Raw genomic sequence first — 23,546 nt, forward strand, 5'->3', positions numbered from 1 at the left:
TTTATGTGTGTATTTGAATTGTCTTCTCTTGAATTTCATTTATAAGTTGATTTTACATGTCCTCATTAATGGGCTGGCACCTACATATTTGCATTAACATACTGTTAGAGAAATTCAGGAATATAAATAGTAGATATATATATATATATATATTGGTTGTGAAAGTGTGATAGCAGAGCATGTTTTGAACTATAAGTGCAGTTGAACCCCGCTACAACGAACGCAGCTTCAGTGAAATTTTCACTTCAACGGAATTATTCTAATTCTCCGTCAGCTAGCCTTAGAAGTCATTGCAATAAAATTCTCGCCACAGTGAGCCCTTTTTCGGGTTAACGAAATTTTCATTGAGTGAGCTGGGCTTGGAAATACTATATTTTATGACTGATTAAGCTTTCTGTAACTATCTATCTGTAGCTTCTCGTGTATTCGTGCAGCCTAGTTTCACCGAAAACATGCGCCCACTGCAGCACCCGTAAACAAACTCATAGAGGGGCGCCATTGTTGGGCGGGGACAATGACTTGGCTGGCCACCTTGTGACAAGGCTCAGGTCTGCTTTGCCAAGCTGAAGCCGCATCCAATCCTCCGCATTTATTCTAGACCACGCGATCACAGGCGCAACGCGGCATTGGCCCGATTCACCCAATCCTTCGTTTGTGCTTGCCACCCTTTTGCGCTCGACAGCAGCCTGGCGACCAAGTGGAAGTACCTTTCTTGGAGGTGAAGGCTTGAATCAGTAGCGATGCTAAAAGCGGCAAAAAGAAAAGGAGACATTGCACTGATATCCAAAGGATGGAGGCAGATGATGATGACCGACCTTCTTTGGAAATAAATGATGTTTGTGAAGTGTGCAGTCGCATCCAAAAGTGTTTTGGGGCAGGTTTCGGCACAACGAAACTTCCGCTGCGGCGAAATTTTTCATGCGTACCGTCAATTTCGTTGTAGCATGGTTTAACTATATTGACCATCCTATGTTGTTGAGTTGGAGCCAGGAAGTTCATTATGATAATGAGGGCTTACACTAGCTCTGTTGCCTCCATTTATCTTTGTACACATATTGTATCAAACAATAAAAATAAGACTTTCTTTTGTCCAGTGCATCAATAGTGCATTCATTGCTCACAACAAAAGCAGCCAGCCAAAGTGCGTTGCCAGAGTATAAATTATTCTGTGATTTTGTGTGTAACTGGAGCGTTGTAACTAAATGCAGTGTCAGATTGATATATATATATATTTTTTTTGTATGAAGTTTTCGGATGGCGCCTGGCACACAACTTTCCTTATGTAGGCTTGCGCTGTAAATTACAGACCCTGTTATGCATTAGAAGAACATTAGTCAGGCATTTCTTGCTGTCATTTTCCTTCAGTATCTGACCTCACTTAGTCAACACTATTCCCATCATTTCCTATTCTCTTTATAGTCTTATTTCAGCTTTTCATTCTGTAAATGGCTTTGTGGTCATTGATGTAGGAATGTTTTGGCTGAGGAAAAAAAAAAATATTGAAAAAAGACAGGGAAAAGATTATGTACTTTAATTGCATCTAACAAATCCTTGCCACAACAGTCATGCTTCTTTCTGCTTGGCACAAAATTCACGATCAAATTGTGGTAATTGAAATTTCTGGTTTTGTTATGTTTGCCAATGCTCACCATGGGAAAAATGTTGGATGTCAGCAGTTTGAGTTCGTCTTGTTTACTATAGTAGTAACATCGGTACTTTTACTTTATATTAATTGTAAGATTGGTACTGTTTGCTAAAATTTATACCTTTGTTCCTATTAAATATTCCTGACATGCACTTATAGTATATTTCAGATCATATTTGTATTCGTGGCATTGTTGTAGCTTAAAATGCAATTATGAGAGGACGTCCACTTGTGTGAAATTATTTCACCTTAAGGTTACGCTATTTTTTTTTTCTTATGTCATCTTTCTATATGTAGTATAAAGTTAATTTTTTTTGCCACTTTCATTCAAGCACAATACTATTCTGAGTTTGCAGTGAAACTGAGTTTATTTTTAAAATATATTTTGTGTTGTACTTACACCTCCTTTTTTATTTGTTGATGGTTTTACAGCATCCAAGAAGCAAAAGAAACGGGGCAAGAAGCGCTCTAAAAACTAGTAAATCCATTTTCCAGTGCAAAAAGACTGCAGCCAGTCATAAAATAAGCACATCAACAATTTCACCACTCATTGTTTCAACCTTCAAAGGAACATTTCTCTTCAATTTCTTTATTTCATCACCTTTTTTCAACCTGCACAGTCTGCACCATCTCTGCTGCACTGCTTTACGCTACTGCCACTATAAATAAATAGAGCACGGCAGCAACTTCTCACTTGCTAACGGATATGGCGGCGAATACTATTGACAACGGGCAGTGCGAGGCTCCTACATACAGTAAAGAAACACCCGTAGGAGGCCTTCTAGTGACAGTGCAAGAAGCACCTGAAGGGCAAGCTGAAGAGTTCGCTCCAAGTACATCCTTGAAGCGATTTGAGGACCTTCCTGAAATGGTGGAAATGCTGAGTCCTCTACATCCCGATGACGATGGCAACAAAACCGATGTTGAAAACTTGAGCGACCACGAGGACATGGATACCGCTGAGCAGAGAACGGCGCTAGTTGACAAAGACTATGATTCCAATGATGAAAATCAAACTGATGTTGAAGACTTGGACATAGAAGCAGTAAAACACCAGGGTGTGCCACACCACAATTCTCCTCCAAGCACACTAGAGAGCAAGAGTGTGGCCAAGCGATTTGTTCAAGAGATACAACTGGATAACCTGGAATACAAAAAAGTTTCTAGTGACAGCAGGTGGTCTCGAGGTGATAGCAACCACATTGATCAGAGACCCTCGCATAGCAGGCAAAGGTCGCACTCTCAGCCAGGCTCCCTGTCGTCTCCAGGAGCAATCGAAATGTGCCAGTCACCGCGGTCAGCATCTTCAGAGTCTGAATTCGCAAACTTATCAGCCCATGTTCGTGCCGTGCTTGGCGAACTGGATGTTCGGTCACAAAAGTTTAAGATGTCGGCTGAAGCGAAAAGGAGCAAGCTTCGATACCCAAGCTCGGGTCTGCCCTATCGTCTGACGAGCCGTGCCGATCAGGAGCGCCTGCTGAGAAAATTTTTTGTGGAGGAGGACGTCGGCTCTTTGACAGATGAAGGGGAGTTTGTTATCATGCCCGAGCCATGCAGCCCCACGTGCCGACTGACGGCAGGCCTGGAAGAGCTGGATGTGAGCTCTGATGGAACAGACATTGAAGACTTGGCTGCGGACCAAACCGTCGGCAGTGGAGGAGGTCAGCCGCCACTTTGCTCCTTTTAGCGGCTCTGGTCTCTCGCTTCCTTTGCTGCACTTAACTTTCTGGCTTGCTCACATGTTCTCCTCTAACAGATTGAAACGAAGCTCCCCACACTGCTGAGGAAAAGCACCATCAGAGTAGATTGGTCAATGTCTCATTGATTTACTGCTTTCTTGTTTTGGTGAGGGCTTCTCTATCTAAACCTTTTTTTATTGCCTACTTTGGTTGTCTCTGATCTGCCCTTCTAACCTTGTCCTCCTTACTAACAGAAGGGGCACTCGTGTGTTGCTGCTACTCTTCTCACTGGTTCAGCAACCCGATAACCATGCTCGTGTGCTACCAAACAACAGTATATATGCGTACAGACTTCACTTCAGTTTAGGTATCATGGCACTGCTGGTTTTTATCTGCTGTTGAAATGAATATATCATGAAAAGGAGTGTCATTAAATTGCTGTGGTAAATTATGGTGGTACACATATCCATCTTTGCTTGCTTGGCTTAATTAATATTCAAGCATAATTGAAAATACTTAACAAACCTCTGATTTTGTACTTCAGACTTTGTTATGTGAGGTTTTACGGCACATAAACAAATGCCGCTATCATGCTGCAGTTAATGGTAGGTTAATGCTAGGGAAGGAAAAAACAGTGGTAGGAACTAGACAAGGACTTAGTTGTCCTAAAATTGAGTCATATTTAGATTCTACATCAAAAAAGGGGGATGTGCAGTTGCCTGCTGCTGTGTTGTGGTGTTGGCTTGAAAACTTTATTTGCGGCAGCTAATTACATTGTTGTCATAGACCCATCCACATTGTTCAAATTGCATTGCTTTAATCTTTCTGTACTTTAATTAGTACATGTAATGGCAAGCTTTAATTTAGTGTTCACATTGCAGAGACCTCACAATGTGCAGCCTGTTAATTGTTGATGTAAACGAAAACAAAATCGAGAAGGGGAAAAGGAAAAAAGACAAAAGGAAAAAAAAACATGCCATCTGTAGGTTTAGGACTTAATTAGTACTTTTCTGTGCATTTTGTTTTTTATATGTGGATCACATGTAAGTAAGCAATATGAGTCCTCTTGTTGAATTAAATAAACTGTTCTGTTCAGTATGTGGAAGAAGATAATTTTAAATATGATCCTATTTAACCTTGGCTGAATAATTTTATTAGCGCTTCGCACTTTGATTATTTGCACACAGGAGTTTTGCTTTTGCCCGAAGTGCAATTATATATGGAAGAAGTAGGTCTCTGTTTGATGCTAAGTTTTGCCTGAAGGAATAAGATATTGAACTGAAACATGGGAACCGCAATCTCAATACTTCCTATAGGCTTCCCTTGCCCACACTTCTAGCTTGCACCCTTCTATTTGCATGCTGTGTGTTGTGGTTTGCTGATGTTTCTGTAATTGTTTTGCTCGAATGTTTGACAGATGTGTGCTGCTGTGGAATGTGAATTAACATTTACTGTGTCTTGAGATAGCTTTACAGCCTGCTACTCACCGGCACCGTTAATTGGTTTTGGTATGTTGGGAGCTTTCATATTTGCCTACTTTACACAGCTCGTGTAATGGCATTTTGCTTTGCTGGTCCTTATGCTTTTGAACATTTATACATCCAGATTGCTAGATGCAGATTAACCACATAAACACTGTCCCCGTATAGCCCTAATGACCTGAATACTTGGACCATGGCATTGACTAAGTTACGTAGACATGGCAGCCAGCCTAGTGCCATGTATTGTTATGTATTTGGCAGCTACATGTAATAGTGAGGATTGTTATCTGTTTTTTAGCTACATGTAATACTGAGCACTATTACGTATTTGTCAGCTACATGTAATAGTGAGTATTGTTACGTATTTGCCAGCCATCAGTAATGGCAAGCGTTGCTAATATATACTTGCACAAATATAACGTGTCCAGAAATATAATTTGCTAGGGGGAAACTTATTGCGAATGAAAACGTAATATATATTTTGCAAGATTGTTCATTGCAACCAAAGCCAAGGACTGTCCGTAAAAACTCTCTTCCCCTATGTTGGTTAAGTTTATTATGGAGTCTCTCACTGCTTGTCTTTTTCTCTTCCTGTTTTAACTCCCTCCTTGATTTCTTCCCCCACACCACAGTTGAAGGGACTGCCAAGAGTGAGACAGTTATTGTGCTTTTCCCCATAACAAAGTGCCTGTGTTGTCATTCTTCCAATGATCCTTGTCTTTGTCTCTAAATGGATTTGATAAAAGATATTTATACCTTGACAAGACAAGGTGCATTCTAAAGCAGCTGATTTGAGAAAAGGGAAACTTGTGTTATATTTGTGCAAATGCGTAGCTTTTGAACAATTAGTATGGCTGAAAAAGAAAAAAAAAAGATGAAAACACTTGTGGAGTTGTTCATCGTAACTTTGCAGACAAATGCTTAGCAACCAACTTACCTTTGTGTGTGTGCCCAGCATTTCTTGAAATAAACACACTTATACAAGTGATCTACAAAAAAATTTTTCATTTGCATTTAAATTTTAGTCCATTTTTTTTTTCTCGCAAGTTTTTGTATGAATGTGTACTGTAACTGTTCAGGGTGTTAAATTTGTGCTTTTGTTTTGCTGTACAGAGTGGACTGAAACTGACCCAGATTCAGGAGAAGTGCGGCACATAATAAGCAAGACAACTCATACTACTGTGACATCAAAGAAACCGAGTGAAGGTAAGTTGCTTTGTGAATTGTATTATTATTATTTTTTTTTTTTCATCTTTGGTTCATTTGCAAAGCTCTTTGAAACAGTCTGAGGGAATTTTTGTGCAAATATGGGGCCGTAGTATTATACTGTCCTGTTGATTTCAGTAGCGGCTTGTGAGTTAGGCATTTTTCTCAATCTTCTTTAGCCTGTCCTGACACTGAAGCTAAAATCAGCCTAGTGACTCATTTATGAAGTCAGAAAATAGCAGGTTGCATTGCACAGATTTAGAAACACTGGGAATGCGAAGTTCGCACGTTCACTAAGCTACCTGCATGACAAAATACATTTTGTTTGCATGTTCCTTTAATTTTGGCAGCAAATTTCAACCGAGCTGGCCCTGCTTTTTTATGATTTTGTTAATTGTATTGTGAGACGAAAAAGTGCTTACGTTGCTTTCATTATGCCACACCATTTAAATATCATACCGAACACTGCACTTTTCTTGAAATTTCTGTGTTCTAAACTTCCTACAGATGGCAATATTATATGTAGTGTAAGGTGTTTATTGGAGCACTAAGACCGTAGGCAACGTCCGCAAACCAAAGCGACGGGGGTAGCGTTCGAACCAACAGCTTGCCAACAGTGCAGTACCAACAAGGCTCCGGCTCCACTTCGTCTACCTCTTCGGGTTGGCGCGCGAGCTGATGGCGATCGGGATTACTACAATACCCCCCGGCGGAAAAGGAGCCATCCTGGCGACTCATGGTGAGGAAAGGGTAGGGGGATCATAATACGGCTTGAGGCGGTCGACATGTACAGTTTCTCAGCCGCGGCGGCGATGATCTGGAGATGGGTTCAAGGGCTCTACTACGTAATTGGCGGGAGAAGATTGTTCGAGAATGCGGTAAGGTCCATGATAGCGCGGTAGGAGTTTGGATGAGAGGCCGGGTGCTGAGGAAGGCACCCAGAGCCAAACGAGGGCACCTGAGGGATATGAAGGCGCTGGATTTGTAGGGTCCCAGTTATGCTTTTGTTGAGCCTGGTTCTCCTTTGTGAAGGAGCGCGCCAATTGTCGGCATTCTTCGGCAAATGTGTGCGCTTCAGACAGTAGAGTGGTCTCTGAAGCGTCGGGGTGGTAGGGCAGGATAGTATCCATGGTGGACATGGGTTCACGACCATATAAAAGAAAGAAGGGGGAGAACCCAGTCGTATTCTGCGTAGCCGTATTGTAGGCGTACGTTACGAAAGGCAGCACTTGGTCTCAATTAGAGTGAGCGCTATCAACGTACATGGCTAGCATGTCACTAAGAGTGCGATTAAATCGCTCAGTCATGCCGGTCGTTTGGGGGTGATACGCTGTGGTGCTCCGGTGATGATCTGGAACTGTTTGAGGAGGGCTTCGACAGTGTCGGAAAGAAACGCACGTCCGCGGTCACTGATCAATTCTTTCGGTGTGCCGTGACGAAGAACGAGGTGATGCAGAATGAACGAAGCAACATCCCGTGCGGTGGCACACTGCAAGGCCGATGTTTCCACGTAACGGGTTAGGTGGTCAACGGCTACGATGACCCAGCGGTTGTTAGCCGAAGTGGTCGAAGCGGGCCATACAGATCGATACCGACACGATCAAAAGGGCGGCTGGGGCAACGCAATGGCTGCAACGGAGCGGCTGGCTGAGGGGGTGGATTCTTGCGACGTTGGCAGGCGGTACAGGATCGGATGTATTGACGAATGAAGCGGTACATGCCATGCCAGTAATATCTCATACGCAGTCGAGAATAGGTTTTCATGACACCTGCATGGCCGCATTGCCGCATTGGGGATCGGTGTGGAAAGAGGCACAGATTTCAGCACGGAGATGTCGCGGAATCACGAGAAGCCACTTCTGCCCTGTAGGATGGTAATTGCGGTGGTATAAAAGTCCATCACGAGTGGCGAAGTGGTGGGCCTGACGACGAAGTGCACGTGACGAAGACAGCTCTGTGGGCTTAGACAGGAATGTTAAGAGGGAGGATATCCATGGATCCTTCTGCTGCTCAGATTTCATGTTGGCAATGTTGAGCGGCCACATATCGTAGGCACAAACGAAGCCAGCCGTCGAGTCGTTAGGAAGCGGTGAACAGGAAAAGGCATCAGAGTCGGTGTGCTTGCGTCCAGATCAATAGATGACGTGGATATCGTACTTCTGAAGACATAACGCCCAGCGGGCGAGGCGACCGGAGGGGTCTTTGAGGGAGGATAGCCAACAGAGCGCGTGGTGGTCGGTAACAACGTAGAATGGGCGACCGTAAATATAAGGACGAAACTTGGTAATGGCCCATATGATGGCCAGACACTCCTTTTCGGTCACAGAATAGTTTGATTCCGCTTTCGTGAGGGACTAGCGTACGCGACGACATACTCGGAATATCCAGGTTTCCGTTGAGCAAGAACGACGTCCAGACCTACGCCGCTTGCATCAGTGTGTATTTCGGTCGAGCAGGCAGGGTCAAAATGGCGGAGTATAGGGGGAGAGACCAGTAGACGGCGTAGTGTACTGAACGCAGCATCACAGGCTGGTGACCAAGAGGAGAGGTTCGGGCCTCCGGCGAGAAGTTGCATTAAAGGGGCGATGATACTGGCGAAGTTGTGGATAAAACGGCGGAAATACGAACATAGACCGACAAAACTGCGAAGTTCTTTCAAGGTTGTGGGCTTGGGGAAGTCTGCAATGGCACGAAGTTTGGTAGGATCCGGTAGAACGCCATCCTTGGATATGACATGACTAAGTATTGTGAGCTTGGTAGTGGCAAAGTGACATTTCTTCATGTTTAGCTGTAGGCCGGCTTCAGTAAGGCACGTAAGGACACGCTGAAGGCGCAGACGGTGGGAAGGGAAATCTTTCGAGAAAACGACAATGTCATCTAGATAACAAAGACACATTTCCCATTTGAGCCCACTGAGAATGCTTTCCATCATTCTCTCGAAGGTGGCGGGGGCGTTGCACAGTCCGAATGGCATCATATTGAATTCATACAAGCCATTGGGAGTGATGAAGGCTGTTTTCGGGCGGTCAGCAGAAGCCATCGGTACTTGCCAATAGCCAGAGCTCAAATCTAGCGACGAAAAGAACTCCGCTCCTTGCAAACAATCTAGCGCGTCATCAATTCATGGTAGTGGGTAAACATCTTTGCGGGTTATCTTATTCAGACGCCGGTAGTCCACACAGAAGCGGATCGTGCCATCTTTCTTCGTCACCAACACTACGGGGGAGGCCCAAGGGCTTTGAGATGGTCGTATGATGCCCCGTTGAAGCATATCGGCGACTGTCACGAATGACGCGGCGCTCAGTGGGCGACACGCGATATGGTCGCTGCCGCAGGGGAGCATGAAAACCAGTGTCGATTGCATGAGAAACGGTCAAGGCGCGGACCAAGGAAGGCTAGGACACGTCAAAAGATGCACTGAAGCGCTGAAGGAGGGCGACTATTTAGTCCCGTTGGGCGGACGGAAGGTCGGTCGCGATAGCTCGATGAAGGGCGTCGACAGGAAGCTCATCACTCGTAGCAGCACAAGACGTCAGGGCAGCGACGTGAAGAAAAACTTCAGGTTCGGAGAACATGTAAGTGCGATCAGGGTCCAGCTCTTCAATGTAGCCGAGGCACTCCCCGCGAAGAACAACCATCGGGCAGGGAAAAGGGTTGGAAGCATAGATGACACAGCTGCCATCAGAAATCGTTAGAACGGCGAAAGGAAGAAGGAGGCAGCTATGGTGGGCGGAGGCGAGTTTGGGCGTAAAGAGAACAGGACTAGGGAGGGCAGATGTCGAAATAAGGGGAACGAGAACAGAAGAAAAAAGAGGAATGTCGGTGTCTGCAGCTACAAGGAGTTTAGCAGGGCGCACAGGCGGGTCACACAGGGAAACATTACACACAGGGGAAAGCTCAACTTCAGCACCGGCACAATCAATCACAGCACTGTGAGTCGACAGAAAGTCGTAGCCGAGGATGATGTCGTGGGAGCAGGCATAAAGCACCACCATCTCGACGAGATACGTAATGTCTTTGATGCAAACTCGTACCGTGCACGCTGCCACAGGGGTGATGCGCTCTGAACTGGCCGTACGAAGCGAAAAGGCAGAAAGCGGCGTCGTGACCTTGCGAATTTTGCGGCGAAGAGTATCACTAATTACGGAAACAGCAGCACCTGTATCCACCAGCGCAAGAACGGGAAAACCTTCTACGAACACTTCAATGATGTTGGCGGGAGAAGGAGGAGGACTTAACGAGTTCGTCAAACGCGCAGTTGTTGCCTCCGGAACTGCGGCATTTAGTTTTCCCCTTGCGTAGGGCCCTGTCGCCGGAGCATCGGCGAAATGGAACGTCGGCGAGGCGAAGGCGAATGGCGTGTCGAGTACTGAGCCCGAGGTGGAGACGATCCAGAAACGTTGCTCAAGGGCGGCTCGGGATCGTAGTGGTACTGACGGACTGCGTTCTCAGGATGAAGCGGGCGCTGACGACAAAGGCGAGCGACGTGACCCGGGAGCCCGCAAGCATAGCAAATTGGGCGATTGTCGGCGGTTCGCCATGGGTTCGTAATGCGGCGTCGCGGTCGAGGGATCTGAGACTGAGAGGCCATGAAACGAGGCGGAGCATAAAATGTAGGGCCGTTCTGGTAAGACGACGTAGGAAGCAGACCGCGCGTTCCAGCGGTTACTTGAGCGTAAGTGAGTGGGGCTTGCACAGGAGCGATGGGAACACTAGAAGGCAGTGCTTCGGCGGCTTTCTCCTCGATAACTTGGCGGATAGCCGGCGAGATGGATGGCGTGTTGGCCGGCGCTAATTGCGAAGTGCAGACGGTCGGCTGAACTGGATGGAGGAGGGACAGCTGGCGTGCAACTTCTCGCGGATGAAGTCTTGGATATTCTGCATAAATTGAGACTGTTCCGCCGCCGACGTAGCCAGTGCCAAGCCAGCAATGCCGGCAGGTGCGGCAGCCCGCCGCGTAGAAGCGCATTGCTTTCGTAACTCGTCAAACCTCTGGCACAGGGTTATAATGTCGGATACGGAAGTAGGGTCCCTGGCCGACATCATATAGTATGCATCATCAGTGAGACCTTTTAGAACATGTGTGACTCTTTCGGGCTCGGGCATGGACGGATTGACCCGCTTGCAGAGGTCAACCACGTGCTCAATGTAGCTGGTAAACGTTTCCTTGGGAAGTTGAAGCCGTACATTGAGGCGTTGTTCGGCGCGGAGTTTGCGTACCGCAGGACGGCCGAAGACATCCGCGAAGTTCTTCTTGAAGACAGACCACGTCGAAAGATCGGCTTCGTGGTTTCGAAACCATAGATTTGCCACGTCCGTGAGGTAGAAGAGGACATTGCTCAGTTTTATGGAATCGTCCCAGCGGTTGTAAGTGCTGACGCACTCGAAAGAGGCCAGCCAGTCGTCAACGTCATGGTCGTCGGTACCACTGAAGAAAAGTGGGTCACGGGGGTGTTGTGCCCCGGGACAGAAGATGGTGGCAGGAGTGGCAGGGATGGGCGCCGATGGTTGGCTGGGAGCGTTCTGCATGGTTGTGACCGAAGGCGGTAGCGTGCGGTTCCAAAGTTCCAGGGTGAAATTTGCGAAAAGGACTGGGGCGACGACCGAGACACCTCCACCAAGTGTAAGGTGTTTATTGGAGCACCAAGACCGTAGGCAACGTCCGCAAACCAAAGCGACGGGGGTAGCGTTCGAACCAACAGCTTGCCAACAGTGCAGTACCAACAAGGCTCTGGCTTCACTTAGTCTACCTCTTCGGGTTGGCGCGCGAGCTGATGGCGATCGGGATTACTACAGTAGGTTGAATGTTATGGGAACCATTTTCTGTTCTGCAGTTGTGTAAGGAAGCAAGTACTGGGCACTGAAGTAAGTAAATCTACGCTAACCTCATCTTACTTTTCAATACAAAACCACATCTTGGAGTTTTGTTATATTGACCAGCATATACCTAAATTTTTGTATTTTTTCTTTGTGGTTATAAGAGTCCACAGTCGGCAACATTTTTGGAGAAAAGAAGTCCTGAATTCGCTGATCGCAATGAAACTCTTTTAGTTTCTCTTGCAAGTACAGTCCGACCAATTTTTCAGACTCGGTGGAACCTGGTAAATGATCCGAATACTGAAAAATTTCACCACTCCCCACATTTCATTTGTAAGCCAATAATAGTGAGGTGCAGCATAGCGCATGCGCTAACATAATCAGATACTGCAGGCCTCCAGTGTGCCGGAAAATTTGAGCTTGATGCAGCAAGTATGTGCATCAGCGAAAATCACGCAACTCCTCCGAGTCATTAGCGCATGCGCAGTGACTCCCCGCACGGAAAGTTATAGCGTACCGCAATGTATTGTATTGTTTAGTGGAGCATGTGCTCCCCTCTCGACCGACCGTTGTGCAATGGAATGCGCAATGGAATGCGCAGTGGCAGTAATGAATCTCTGATCGTGGTATGTTGTAGCTCTGCTATCTCGCCCAGAGCCCATGCTTTCGCCATATCTGCACCGCCTAGCCTCGTATGATAGCACTACGCTGCTGCATCATGCGGCGAGCCAACGCATGTGCCACGTTTTCCAACGATACTCTGTTTCCGCGAGTAACGACAATTGCAGAGAACGTGAGATGGAACTCACGGGAAGAATGCAAGCAGAACTACTAGCGCCTCTGAGTGCAGCAACCCCATTCCCCCTCCTCCCTGTCTCACTGCCGGTGGCATGGTAGCAGCCTCGGCAGGTGCTGCACCTGTCCTATTTTCAATGAAATCGCACGCTGCTTGTCCACTTCGATGACAGCAAAGAGAAGAAGAGCATATTGTTATTGCCACTGCCCTAAATAACAGCGAAGAGCAAATAGCCAAGGTAATTCATTTGAATAAGGCCGTTTAAATCTATGATGACGCCTTTCTCAGCCGCCAGGACTGGCTTGTTGTGACGGCGATGCTTTCTTGCAGCTATGTCGCTTAGAAAAAAATTACCTTTTGGCCAAAAACTGATCTCCACAGTATGGCTGGTGCCTATGTTGGTTCAAAAGATTGAACGTTTGGACTCCTCATAGTCTGAAATATCGGTCAGGAATATGTACTATATACTTTCATATGGGGTGCTTAATAGGTTCCCCAATGAAGTCCGAATCATTGGAGTGCGAAAAATCGGTCGGCTACTGTATCTGATACCACATGATTTAAGGCTTGTTTTAGCTGTCCACAGCATTGTCTGAAGCTTTCATTGCTTAAATGCATGCATCCTTTGAGGTAAATAAATTGTTCTTCATTTTTCTGTGCGCGTAAATTTTTAGGTCAATTATTAATTTTATCGTTCCTTTCCAGTGCTTTTTTTTTTTTTTTTCATTTTAAGGTGGAGACGTTTAATGCACATGCTATATTGTAAAGCAGTTAAAAATTCTGCTTTTCATCGTCATATCTTTTTCTTCCTACCTAGTTGCGCCTTGTTGTTGCAAGTGTACACTTAGTGTTGCAACCGTTATTTGGCATCTAAACTTTTGTTTGCACAGAGAAATGTACATGACCTACAAGTTTACCATGCATGCAGAGTTAAGCGAGGGCTGCAGATGAAGCCCTTTTCTGCGTAGCCTAATGCCTGTGGTGAGGACGATTGCTTGTGTGGGCTGCATATAGTGTTGCAGCTAAAATTGGGATGCAAATGCACAGGGATAATCAGAGCCCATTTGTGGCTTCCTTATACAGACAATGAATGGAGTGCCACGAAAATATCTTAATAATCCAGTTCTGAAATACACTTGCTATAGATGCAACCATGTTTTTTTTTTTCTTTTTTTACCATCGCGGAGTATGTGTGCATGTATATTTGAATTTGTTGTTGCCTTTGTTGATCAAGCTATTTGTGAAATGAATGTTTCAGGCCTGCATTTGCCTCTTGGTGCATGGTAAACTTTTTTTCAGTGCTGCTTCTTTATTGTTTGTGTGCTTTTGGATTCGTGTTTACGTGCAATAATGCATTTTTTTCTTTCTGACTGGCAAAGTTAATTGCATCTGATTTGCATAAGAATGTATTCTGCTTTGCTGTTGGCATACCTTTTGTTGCTTTTGAGTGAAACGGAAAGCTGACGTGCATTTTTATTTGTGCAGTCAAGTCAGTGAGGTGGTGTTGGTTCCCTCCTTTCATTGAGTGTGTTGTGCACATTTGCTGTGAATCTGTGTAGCTCGTCTCAAGGAAGGATCTAGTACTGCTTGTATGGAATAGTGCCTTACCACACACTTCATCATCATCAGCCAGTCATTTTTTGTTCAAGTATGATTGTTCCTGACATATGAATCTCAAAGTTCAAAGTGTGTTTACAGGAATGTTTGTATGGTCGTCTTGAGCATGATTGTTTGAAGTTGTGTGATTGTGCAGTTTCATGTGTTAATTAATGTCAAGTAGGTTATGTGATACTTCCACCACACACTTCTTGCTATGTGAAAGTATCTTAGTGTACATTCTGGGCTGTTATAAAAAAAGTACCATGAGCATGCATGGTATACTTTTGGTACTATTAAAGCAGTTTGCTTCATTTTCCATCAATAACACGCGAGTGAAGACAAAACTATTAGTTGCTACCTTTTGATTTCTGTTTACTGAGCTCGAAAACTGAATCAGGAGTGCTGTTTACTATTTGAATGCCTACCCATGTACTCATTCTACAGAAGTGTAAAGCAGCTGGTAGAATTCTACTTAGTTTTAATTGTGGCATTTTTTTTTTTTTTGTTGCAGAATGTGTTACATTTTGCATGACATTGGCCTTAAAAGAGGTTATAAAGATTATTCAGATCGTGTCTCTTTCCATGCTTGTGTACTTTTACAAAAGCCTGCATGAGTGCGTGTGTGTGTGTGTTGCACTAGTTGTCATTTGGAGCAATATCGTTGTGTTTCTTTGTTTTTAACACTATTCACAATTGATTGGCCAGCCTGGCTGTTCTCATTGTCACCCATGGCTGCATACAGTAGGATATGACTTGTTAATAGCAATGTAAATGTCACCTGGACAACAGTTTTAGTCTTTTTGGTTTGCTGTAGCTTTGGTGCATTATAATTATTATTACATTTTTTATGTCTGCAGCTGCAGCTGTTGCTTGTTTCGTGGTCAGTTTATAAACTAGCATCTGCACAATGCACTGTCTTTTGTATGCTATGGGGAAAACATTAGTGTGTATTTATGGCGAAAGACAGCATTGTGGAGTGCGTAAGGATCTTTTTATTTGCTCATGCTCATCAGCATCACATGATCTTCAAGAGGGAGACGAGGAGCGGCATTTCTTTAGCAAAGCACTATGCCACCTGAGTTGTTCCTCCTCCTTCTCCCCTTCCACCCGAATACGACAGGTGCACCTAGGGGCGACACCACGTCCACTACCGTAAGTCATTCACCTAAAGACGGCCATCACGGCTCTAGACCCAGTGCACCTTCGGAGTGTGACGAAGCGGAGTCGCTTACATTCTTCCAGAAAAAAGAGTTTTTCGAAAAGCTGTCTGAACAATCACCTTCCAAGGAGACTTTCAGTGCAAGGCTGGGCAGCACACCATCACTGGACACAGCACTGACACGACCAGCTGTGACCCTCAAGCCACGACCACGCTCAGAAAGTCTTACTTCACAAGGAGAGATCATTGAGGAGAGCATAGTATTTTCCGAACGGCTCCGGCTATTTCAAAATGGGGCCCAAGCAGGCCCATTGCCAACTGCTAGCATTCCACAAGTTGACCTAGTGGATCCAGCTCCTCAGATGGAACAGAAACTTCAAGGTATGACTGAAATAGACTATTCGTTGCAGCAGGTTTCTTCAACAGTATTGGGAGACTTGCGGAGCACGGAAGAAAAGAGTGATTCACGATTGCTTGTGCACACAAGTGATGCTGATAAAGAAGCTTTTGATGTGTGTTCTGTTCAAGTGGCTGAAGACATCGGTGATAAGCAGTTCTCGCACATGAGAGTGCGAATGCCAGCCTCCGAAGAAGCAGTTAGCAAAACTTCAGTTTGCAGCTCTGACTTGCCTGGAGAGAAACCATCACCTCTGCGTGATGCTTATAAAGGTTCCCTGTCCGCATCTCGACAGGAAAGTAGCCAAGTCGGTAAGCCACCTCTCCCTAGTGCATTAGGTGATGATACCTCTTTGTGCCTGGTGCATGAAGCTACCACAGATTTAACTTTGCCTCCTAACCAGACTAACATCACTGCATTTGACAGGCAACCTGTAAAGGAACAGAGTCCCTCTTTGCGTAGTTCACAGTCACAGATACTTGCTTCAGGCCTCCAGATGGGCATTGTGGCTGGGTCAGGAATCCTGCAGGAGGGCATTAAGGCAAGCCCTCAGAGTGCCATTTTGGAGACATTTAGTTCATCAGCCACTGAAATGACAGGTTTGGAGTCCCCAGAAATAAGCAGCTTACCTTCAGAAGAGGCTCATCTAGGGTCAGAGGTTAGAGGAAAGGATGCGGGAAGGTTAGGTGCTGTATTGGCAGCAGCACCAATTGCAGTGTTGCCAGTTCGTGACATCATCTCTGGGAAGCAGCTTGAGATGTTAGACATTGCACAGGTTTCTGAGGAGCCAAATATATTTGAGGGCTGTGTCGAATTGCCTAGTCAAGTTGAATCTCGAACATGTCCAAAGGAAAAAACTATCATGAAGACAGAATACGCTGACATACAGCACAAGCTTTCATCAGCATTCGGAGAAAGTCTCTCTTCTGTTGGAAGCAAAGCCAGTGTCGCACAGGGTGTACCAAAAGAGGTCCTGGAAGCACTCGATAGATCAACTCAAGAGTTTGTTGCCTCCAAGTTGGATGACGATAGCGAGCAAGGTGCAGATATTTTGAGTGCAACACAAGACTCAGTATCTCGTGACTTTCTTCCTAATCAGATTGAGAGCACACTCGATAATTCAGCTGCAGAACTTGCGAGAGAAGAGCCAACGAGGAGTGCCCACAGTACACCTGGTTCAGCAGCTGCAGTTTGCCTTACGCCTGAAAAGCTAGAGATCCAAGCTACCGTGGAAATTGCTGAAGAAAGACAAGAAAAGCCAGAAGTTTTGGCTGCTCTAAATGCATATCCTAAAGGCACCTTAGGGGAAACTGATGAAGATAGCTATGATAAAAATCTCAAAGAATTCATCACTGTGTTGGAAGACTATGAACCTTTGCCAGCTGGTCAAGTGTCTGAATGGAGGCATGCTGCAAGCCCAGCCTTTGAGCCATCCATACGTGATGATTCAGAAATCACTTCTAAACTTTCGCCAATGCAAGACAAGAAAGAACCTGAAACTGTAGGAAGCATTTCGGACCCTTCTGAAGATGCATCTGAATTGCTTGGCGGGGATGCTCAGTCTCAGTTGCTCTGTGAAGACACCAGCTTGCTCACTGACGAACATGGTAGAACAGCAGGGCACTATGTTATTGGCACTACAGAACCTGGCCATGAGGAGCACTTGCCCACACTTTCTGAACCAGCTCTCAGAAAAGAAAAAGAAGAGAGCCTCGATTATGACAGTGCTCTTGGTATGATGTGCAAATCTGGTTTGGAGTCATCACTGCCAAAACGGTCACGTGAAGAACCTAGTTTGGATCTCGCAAGAAGTGAAGGCCAACAAGCTTCACTTGTGGAGGACAGTGTGAATGTTCTCGCAGAAAGTAGTGTAACAGATTATCAAGTTGTAAGTCACAGTGTTGTTGCAAAAGATGCTCAGACTCTGCCAAAAGGGAGTGACTTTGGCTTGCAGGAAATTTCACGTACCAATGACAAGACAGGGGACCTGCCTTTGTCGGGTGATTATGTTGGACAAAGGAGCACAGAATTTCCAAAATCAGTTTCAGAAATTAGCACTGATATGGCCATCAAGGACAGTGATAGCGAGCATTTGAAGCAGGAAGTGTTGCATATAACGGCAAGCACAGTGTTGCATGAAGGTGGAAGCGATGTGCAGTATTCTTCTGATGAGGATCAACAAAAAGAACTCTCCAGATATAAGGAAGTTGAACTTGCTATACCATTCCTTCAGGGCACTTCATCATCTTTGGAAGACGAGGTTGAAGATGGAGGTAGTTTTTCAAGTGGTGATCTCCAAGCTGAAAAAATAGCAGAATTTTTAACTACAGACCCTGATGCCTTAAACCAGGTTGTGCACTTTCCCCAAATATTTCCGGATTATGACACCAGTGCGCAGCAGGAGCCCTGTGCACCCACTGGAACAGTGACAAATGTGGGAAAACGCGTTGGCTTTGTTCTAGATGAAAAGGGAACAGGCTCAGCACCTTCTGTACTCTCAGACAGGCAGACAGAAATTGAAGAGGCCAGCCGCATTGTAGAAAGTGTTGTTCACATAGCAAGCAGCCTAGTAGAATCACTTCATGAAGTCAACCATGAAGCCATCATAAAAGAAGATGTCTGTGACAGCGCCCCTGTGTGTAGTCCTCTTGAAAGGTCAGAAGTGAGTGAAACGTTTTCTCAGGCTGGTCCCCCATCAACCATGGAGAAAGACCAAAGAGAGAGCCCTTTTGGTGTTAAAGAAATGTATCAAGTATTGAAGGAAAGTCGTGGTTCTGAAGACCGTATTCAGTATTCGGTTACAAGCTTGGGAGACCCTTTATTTGCCGATGAAGGTGATGAAGACCAAGAGCGGAGAAGACGTGGCTCACCAACAGCCGAGTCCTTGGATGATCAGGCACAAATTGAAAAATGTAGTCACGAAGTTATGATGCAGTTACTGGACGGGTTTTCACAGAGCGATGTGGAGCTCGCTGAAGTACGCACTGAGGACGAAGCGCCGGACATAGAAGATGACGTCCCCTCACCCGAGGCCGGTTCGCAAGAGGAGAAGTCCGTGCCTTCGTCACAGGACAACAGCGGAGACCTCCAACCGCAATTGTCCACGGAAGTGGAAATTGGTAGTCAGGCAAGTGGTGCTCCGGCACCACTCTCTGAGCTTGATTATGAGCTGTGCCCAGATGCGGACCAGTTGCGCACCTCTGGGGATGACGCTGTGGCAACAAGGGTGCCGCCATTGGAGCCAGGTACTTTGGTCGCCTCCTTTTTTTATTGCTCTACAGTGTCAGTCGCCTGCACGCTGTGCATCTTGGGAACGCCTGCCTGCAGAGTTCCGACATTCTTGGTTACATGTGTTTTGGTTGGAAGATCCGCCGGACTCACTCAGTCACCTCATCATCATTGGCTCTTGCCTGAATGTTTTGTTTTTAACTTACCATTTGCAGGCTCGCACCTGCATGACCAGCATAGAATAGACACTTTTTCTGCATCACAGCGAGCAGTGAGCTGGATCTGGTGTAGCTCTCTGGTCATATCTTATTAAGTGGAAAGTGTTTCACTTCCACATAGCAATTTGTTGCAAAGCCGTAAGCATCAAAACTGTCATGGGGTGTGCTAACATGAGAAAGAGTCTATTCTGTCTTTTATCTGTGTTTGTCTGCTTGCTTGTTTGGTTTGTAGAATAGGCCGTTCGGAAACATTTTTCATGGTAATATATTTTTAAAAATTTGCATGAGCGTGTTCTAGAAAAGTTTGACGCAAGACCTGATGCACTGTGTGCATGGTGCTCAACTGGGAAACAGTTCTGTGTAATACCTCATTCAGGCAGCGGCGCGATGGGCCTGCTCCTTTTTTGCATTAGAAAGATTAGAACCCAAATTTAGTTGCACAGATATCCTGCTTAATTGTCAAAGAAATTGTGCTTTTGGTGGATGTAGTGTTGCCTGTGATCCTCGGTTAGAAATGAGGGGCCACGGTGCTGTTTCAAAAATGCACAAGCAGTTCCTGTTTGCATCAAAATGGTGGTGGTACACATTTTCTTTTCGTGTTAATGCTGCGAAAATGGCAAATGCACTTCTTAATATGAGGAAGGGGCTATTCAAAAGGATTTGCAATTTACTCATGGAAGAGTCAGATTTTCTGCGCTGGCTTCGGTGTTTTCCTGCTAAGCCTTATAAGTGTTGATTAGGCAATAGCAGACAGGTATTATTAGTGAGTTTGATGCCCAACTTAATGTCTGAGCCACAGTATGTGTACATAGGGGCTTTCAGTAACCTGTAGAGATGTGAAATGGTGGTGCAAGACCATGTTTGTAACTGAATTCTGAGAGGATTCATTATATTTTTATATTTGCTTTGTACTTGCATTCAACAGTTAACATATTGCAGGCTCACAGCTTCAGTGTCTTTTTTTATAGTTGTAATGGGGGGGGGGGGGGGGGGGGGGCTGTTGGAGCTTTAGTTCTTTTCTCTTCTTTATTGCCTTCTTTCTTTACGATGCTTGCTCAACTTTTGTTAGGGCAAACTTTATTTCTGGAAGCTCATTTTCAAAGAGCTCTATGTTAATCTGTTTTTTGTGTCTTTGCACATACTGCACGCTTTGCCACTCTTCTTCCAAACTGCATATTTGTTACTTGACATGAGCATTAAACTGCTCCACTTTGCATACCTCTACATCACTGACCTGTAGTTCATCTTGGCATTAGCATGCAGTGCTTATCTGCAGAGTTGGCTGACCTTTCTTATTCTGTTCGGTGTAATAACTTTGCGAGGCTAGTAGTTCATGAAAGTGTGTCCTACAAAAACTAGCATGATGCTAATGATAATTGGTAATGTCATGCAGAGTATGTGTCATCAAGCTTTGTAAAATGACTGGAAAAAAATTTCAGGTTCCTGGAACATGTTAGAGGCACATTAGCACTTACAGGTTACAAACTAAGAAGTAAAGGGCAAAACAATTTAATTCAACTTCTCTGTCACTTGAGATTATTGCAGAATTTGAGAGATGGTTAATGTGTGGCAGTGCACTGTATTAGAGGCATTTAGCAGAACAGGCTGAGAGGGAGAACAGGGGCAGTTGCATGGTATATGTCAATGTGGCAGGTACAATTAGCACTGTTCGGTCACTTGTTCCTGGGCTTTTTGGTACAAGTGGTCAAAAACAAAACTACACATATATGTAAATGGTAAAGCCTCGTAGCAGAATATACAGTGATTCAATCCACGTATAACGATACGAGATATGACATTATATCGCTTATAATAATCAGATTATCAGGCATTGTTAGTTTTCCCATTGTGCCCATGTAAAAATAAACCAGATATAACGATCGATTATCGGCGATATATTGGATACAACGATAGCTTTATCCTCACCCGGTAGATCTTTCCCCCGAGAATTTGTCTGAATGTTTGATAAAAAATACAGTACTAAGAAGAGAATGACGTGAAAACTCTACATAAGCGACAAGAACGGAATGGCGTGGAGAGATTGCGAAGGCAATTGCGTGTGGTTAGGAAACGAACCCTATCATCATCGCAATTGCTTTCCGTGGTTCGAGAATGGCAATGTTATATAAGGAGTACCATATGCTCATTCCTCTGAAGAAGTGCCACCTTTGCCCGCTTGAAAAATGCTAATGCGCAAACTTACGAAGGTGCCATTCATTTGGAGTAACGGCCTGGGGGGCGAGTTGGTGCATGATGGAATTGACCCAAATTTAGTTGCACAGATATCCTGCTTAATTGTCAAAGAAATTGTGCTTTTGGTGGATGTAGTGTTGCCTGTGTGCCGCCGTTCAATTCCATTCATTTGACCCCTAAATTGTGTACTTTTGGAAGCTGAACTTTTTATTAGGGGCACCTTGCCCAATGTAATCCTCTAGATAGCATTCTAAGGTACATCATTACATAACATATCCGTGTCTTCACAGTTTACATGCATTTGAGGGCAACATGTTGTGATTTTAAACAAAGTGGGTTCATTACGCGGGTATAGGCTACCTTAGTTTTCTCAGATAAGTCGTGCTGACTGGAGTAAGCACCTCTATAGTTGCTAGAGCAGTTCGTTAGCCTTTAAAAATTAGAAAAAAAGCTTAGCTAAAGAAATGATTTTGTGACTATGCTGCCAGAAGCACAAGTGTATATACCACCACCATTTTGATGATTGTTATTAGCTAACAATGGTAGTCGAAACCAGCCTACTGTTCCCAAAGAATACTTCACTACTGCAGTAGTTGTGATTATGCTTGCCTTGTGTGCATGATGCTGTTGGCACTGCTTTGCATTTTTGTTTTTTTTTTAGTACTGTTGATGTTATGAATCTATTTGTGCATTATTTTTCCCCGCTTCTGCTAGTTCTATAAAACATAGAGAAACCCCTGCATGCTTAAGTTATAGGTTACATAATTGCTCGTAACTGAACACAGTATGTTTAGTATTGATTCCTAGTAGCTTAGCTTGCAATTTGTGTACCTATTTGCAGGATATACCCCTGCAACGCGTAGTAAAGCACTGATGTCTAGCCTCAATGTAGAGTTGCACTCTTTTTGTAGATTCTGTATAGTAAAAAAACAAAACATGTTGCCCATGGTGACTACAAAAAATGCAGCAGTTGAGAAAAAGTAGCATGCTTCTATATGAATACTGCATATAAAATTTGATTTTGAGCTTATAATTGGAAATAGCTTTCTGTGGTAGCGAAGCTCTCTTTTTACTTGTGTAGGTGAGAAATAATTTGTTGTTCAGAAATGGTTACCAGTTACGTTGTACAACCTCTCATCACTGTGCCATATAAGGCAATTTTTGAGACATCAGCAGGGATGGTTTTCTTGCACCTTAGACAGGCTTGAGCAGTTATTTTGTCATTCTTGTCTCATGGCTTTGTAGCATTTTTGTAAGCTTTTACTCCTTTGTCACAGCATATTTTTAAATATTTTTTAGCAGTAAATTTTGTAGCAGTGCAGTAAGTCGGCTTTTTTAATTGTAGCGTTTTGGCTTCGTTTTAGCATATCTTTATAGTAAGGTACTATTCAAGCACCTCTAATAAGAGTTTGAGATTTGTTATTGTAGCATTTGGCTGGTGTCTTAAGAAATTTATTGCATAACTTGCACCATGAATAATTTCCACGTTTTGTCCAATTTATATGCAGAATGTACATTCTATCTTCAAAGAGTTTAAAGAAGTGCAGCCTATTCTTATTATCGGGTTGTCAATACTATTTTGAGTAATAGGACCAATCAAATTGGCTAAATTTTGGTGTTTGTTGTACCCTTTCTTGAATGTGGTACAGGTAACTACGGGGCATGTCAGATTAGATTTTTTTCTTTTTCATCTAGAGTGTTGTGGCACTTGAAAAATATATATTAACAATTTGCATTAAACTGAGGATGAAGTGATCTTAAGAAATGTTTGTAAGATGGGCGCATTAAGCGGTTTACCCCTCGAGGTGTAGGCAGTAAAGACGTCTGTATGGCTTTTAAGCCTGAGCATTTTGTACGGGTTGATGCGAAGGCATGAGGCCTGTTGTGCACTGCCTTTGTCAAAAATTTGGCGGGCCTGTGCACGCGTGGCCAGAGCGGCGGCCAGGCTGCATAATATGGTCTAGTAGCACTGCCGAAAACGCCTCATCATGCGGCCTGGCGATGACTAATTTCGCGCACTACGGCCTGGGAACATTTTCAGAGGACGGTGCATGATGTGTTTTCTCCAAGTGGCACAGCAGCTAATACAGTTATGTATTCTAATGTCAGTAAGAAAATTTTCAGCATT

General features: G+C 44.5%; 1 protein-coding gene across 1 annotated transcript in view; it reads left to right on the top strand.

Moving 5' to 3' along the window:
- The window catches only part of LOC146203107 (uncharacterized), a 239,886-nt gene that overhangs the window by 203,432 nt on the left and 12,908 nt on the right, over positions 1-23,546 (top strand). The window contains exons 40-42 of the mRNA XM_084588528.1: positions 5,919-6,011; positions 15,344-16,090; positions 19,402-19,406. Of these exons, the coding sequence (XP_084444654.1) occupies positions 5,919-6,011; positions 15,344-16,090; positions 19,402-19,406 (845 nt within the window). The remainder of the gene's footprint in view (positions 1-5,918; positions 6,012-15,343; positions 16,091-19,401; positions 19,407-23,546) is intronic.

The sequence above is a fragment of the Amblyomma maculatum genome, chromosome 1, assembly GCF_055883805.1.
Source record: "Amblyomma maculatum isolate TAMU_Amacu chromosome 1, ASM5588380v1, whole genome shotgun sequence".
Taxonomy (NCBI): Eukaryota; Metazoa; Arthropoda; class Arachnida; order Ixodida; family Ixodidae; genus Amblyomma; species Amblyomma maculatum.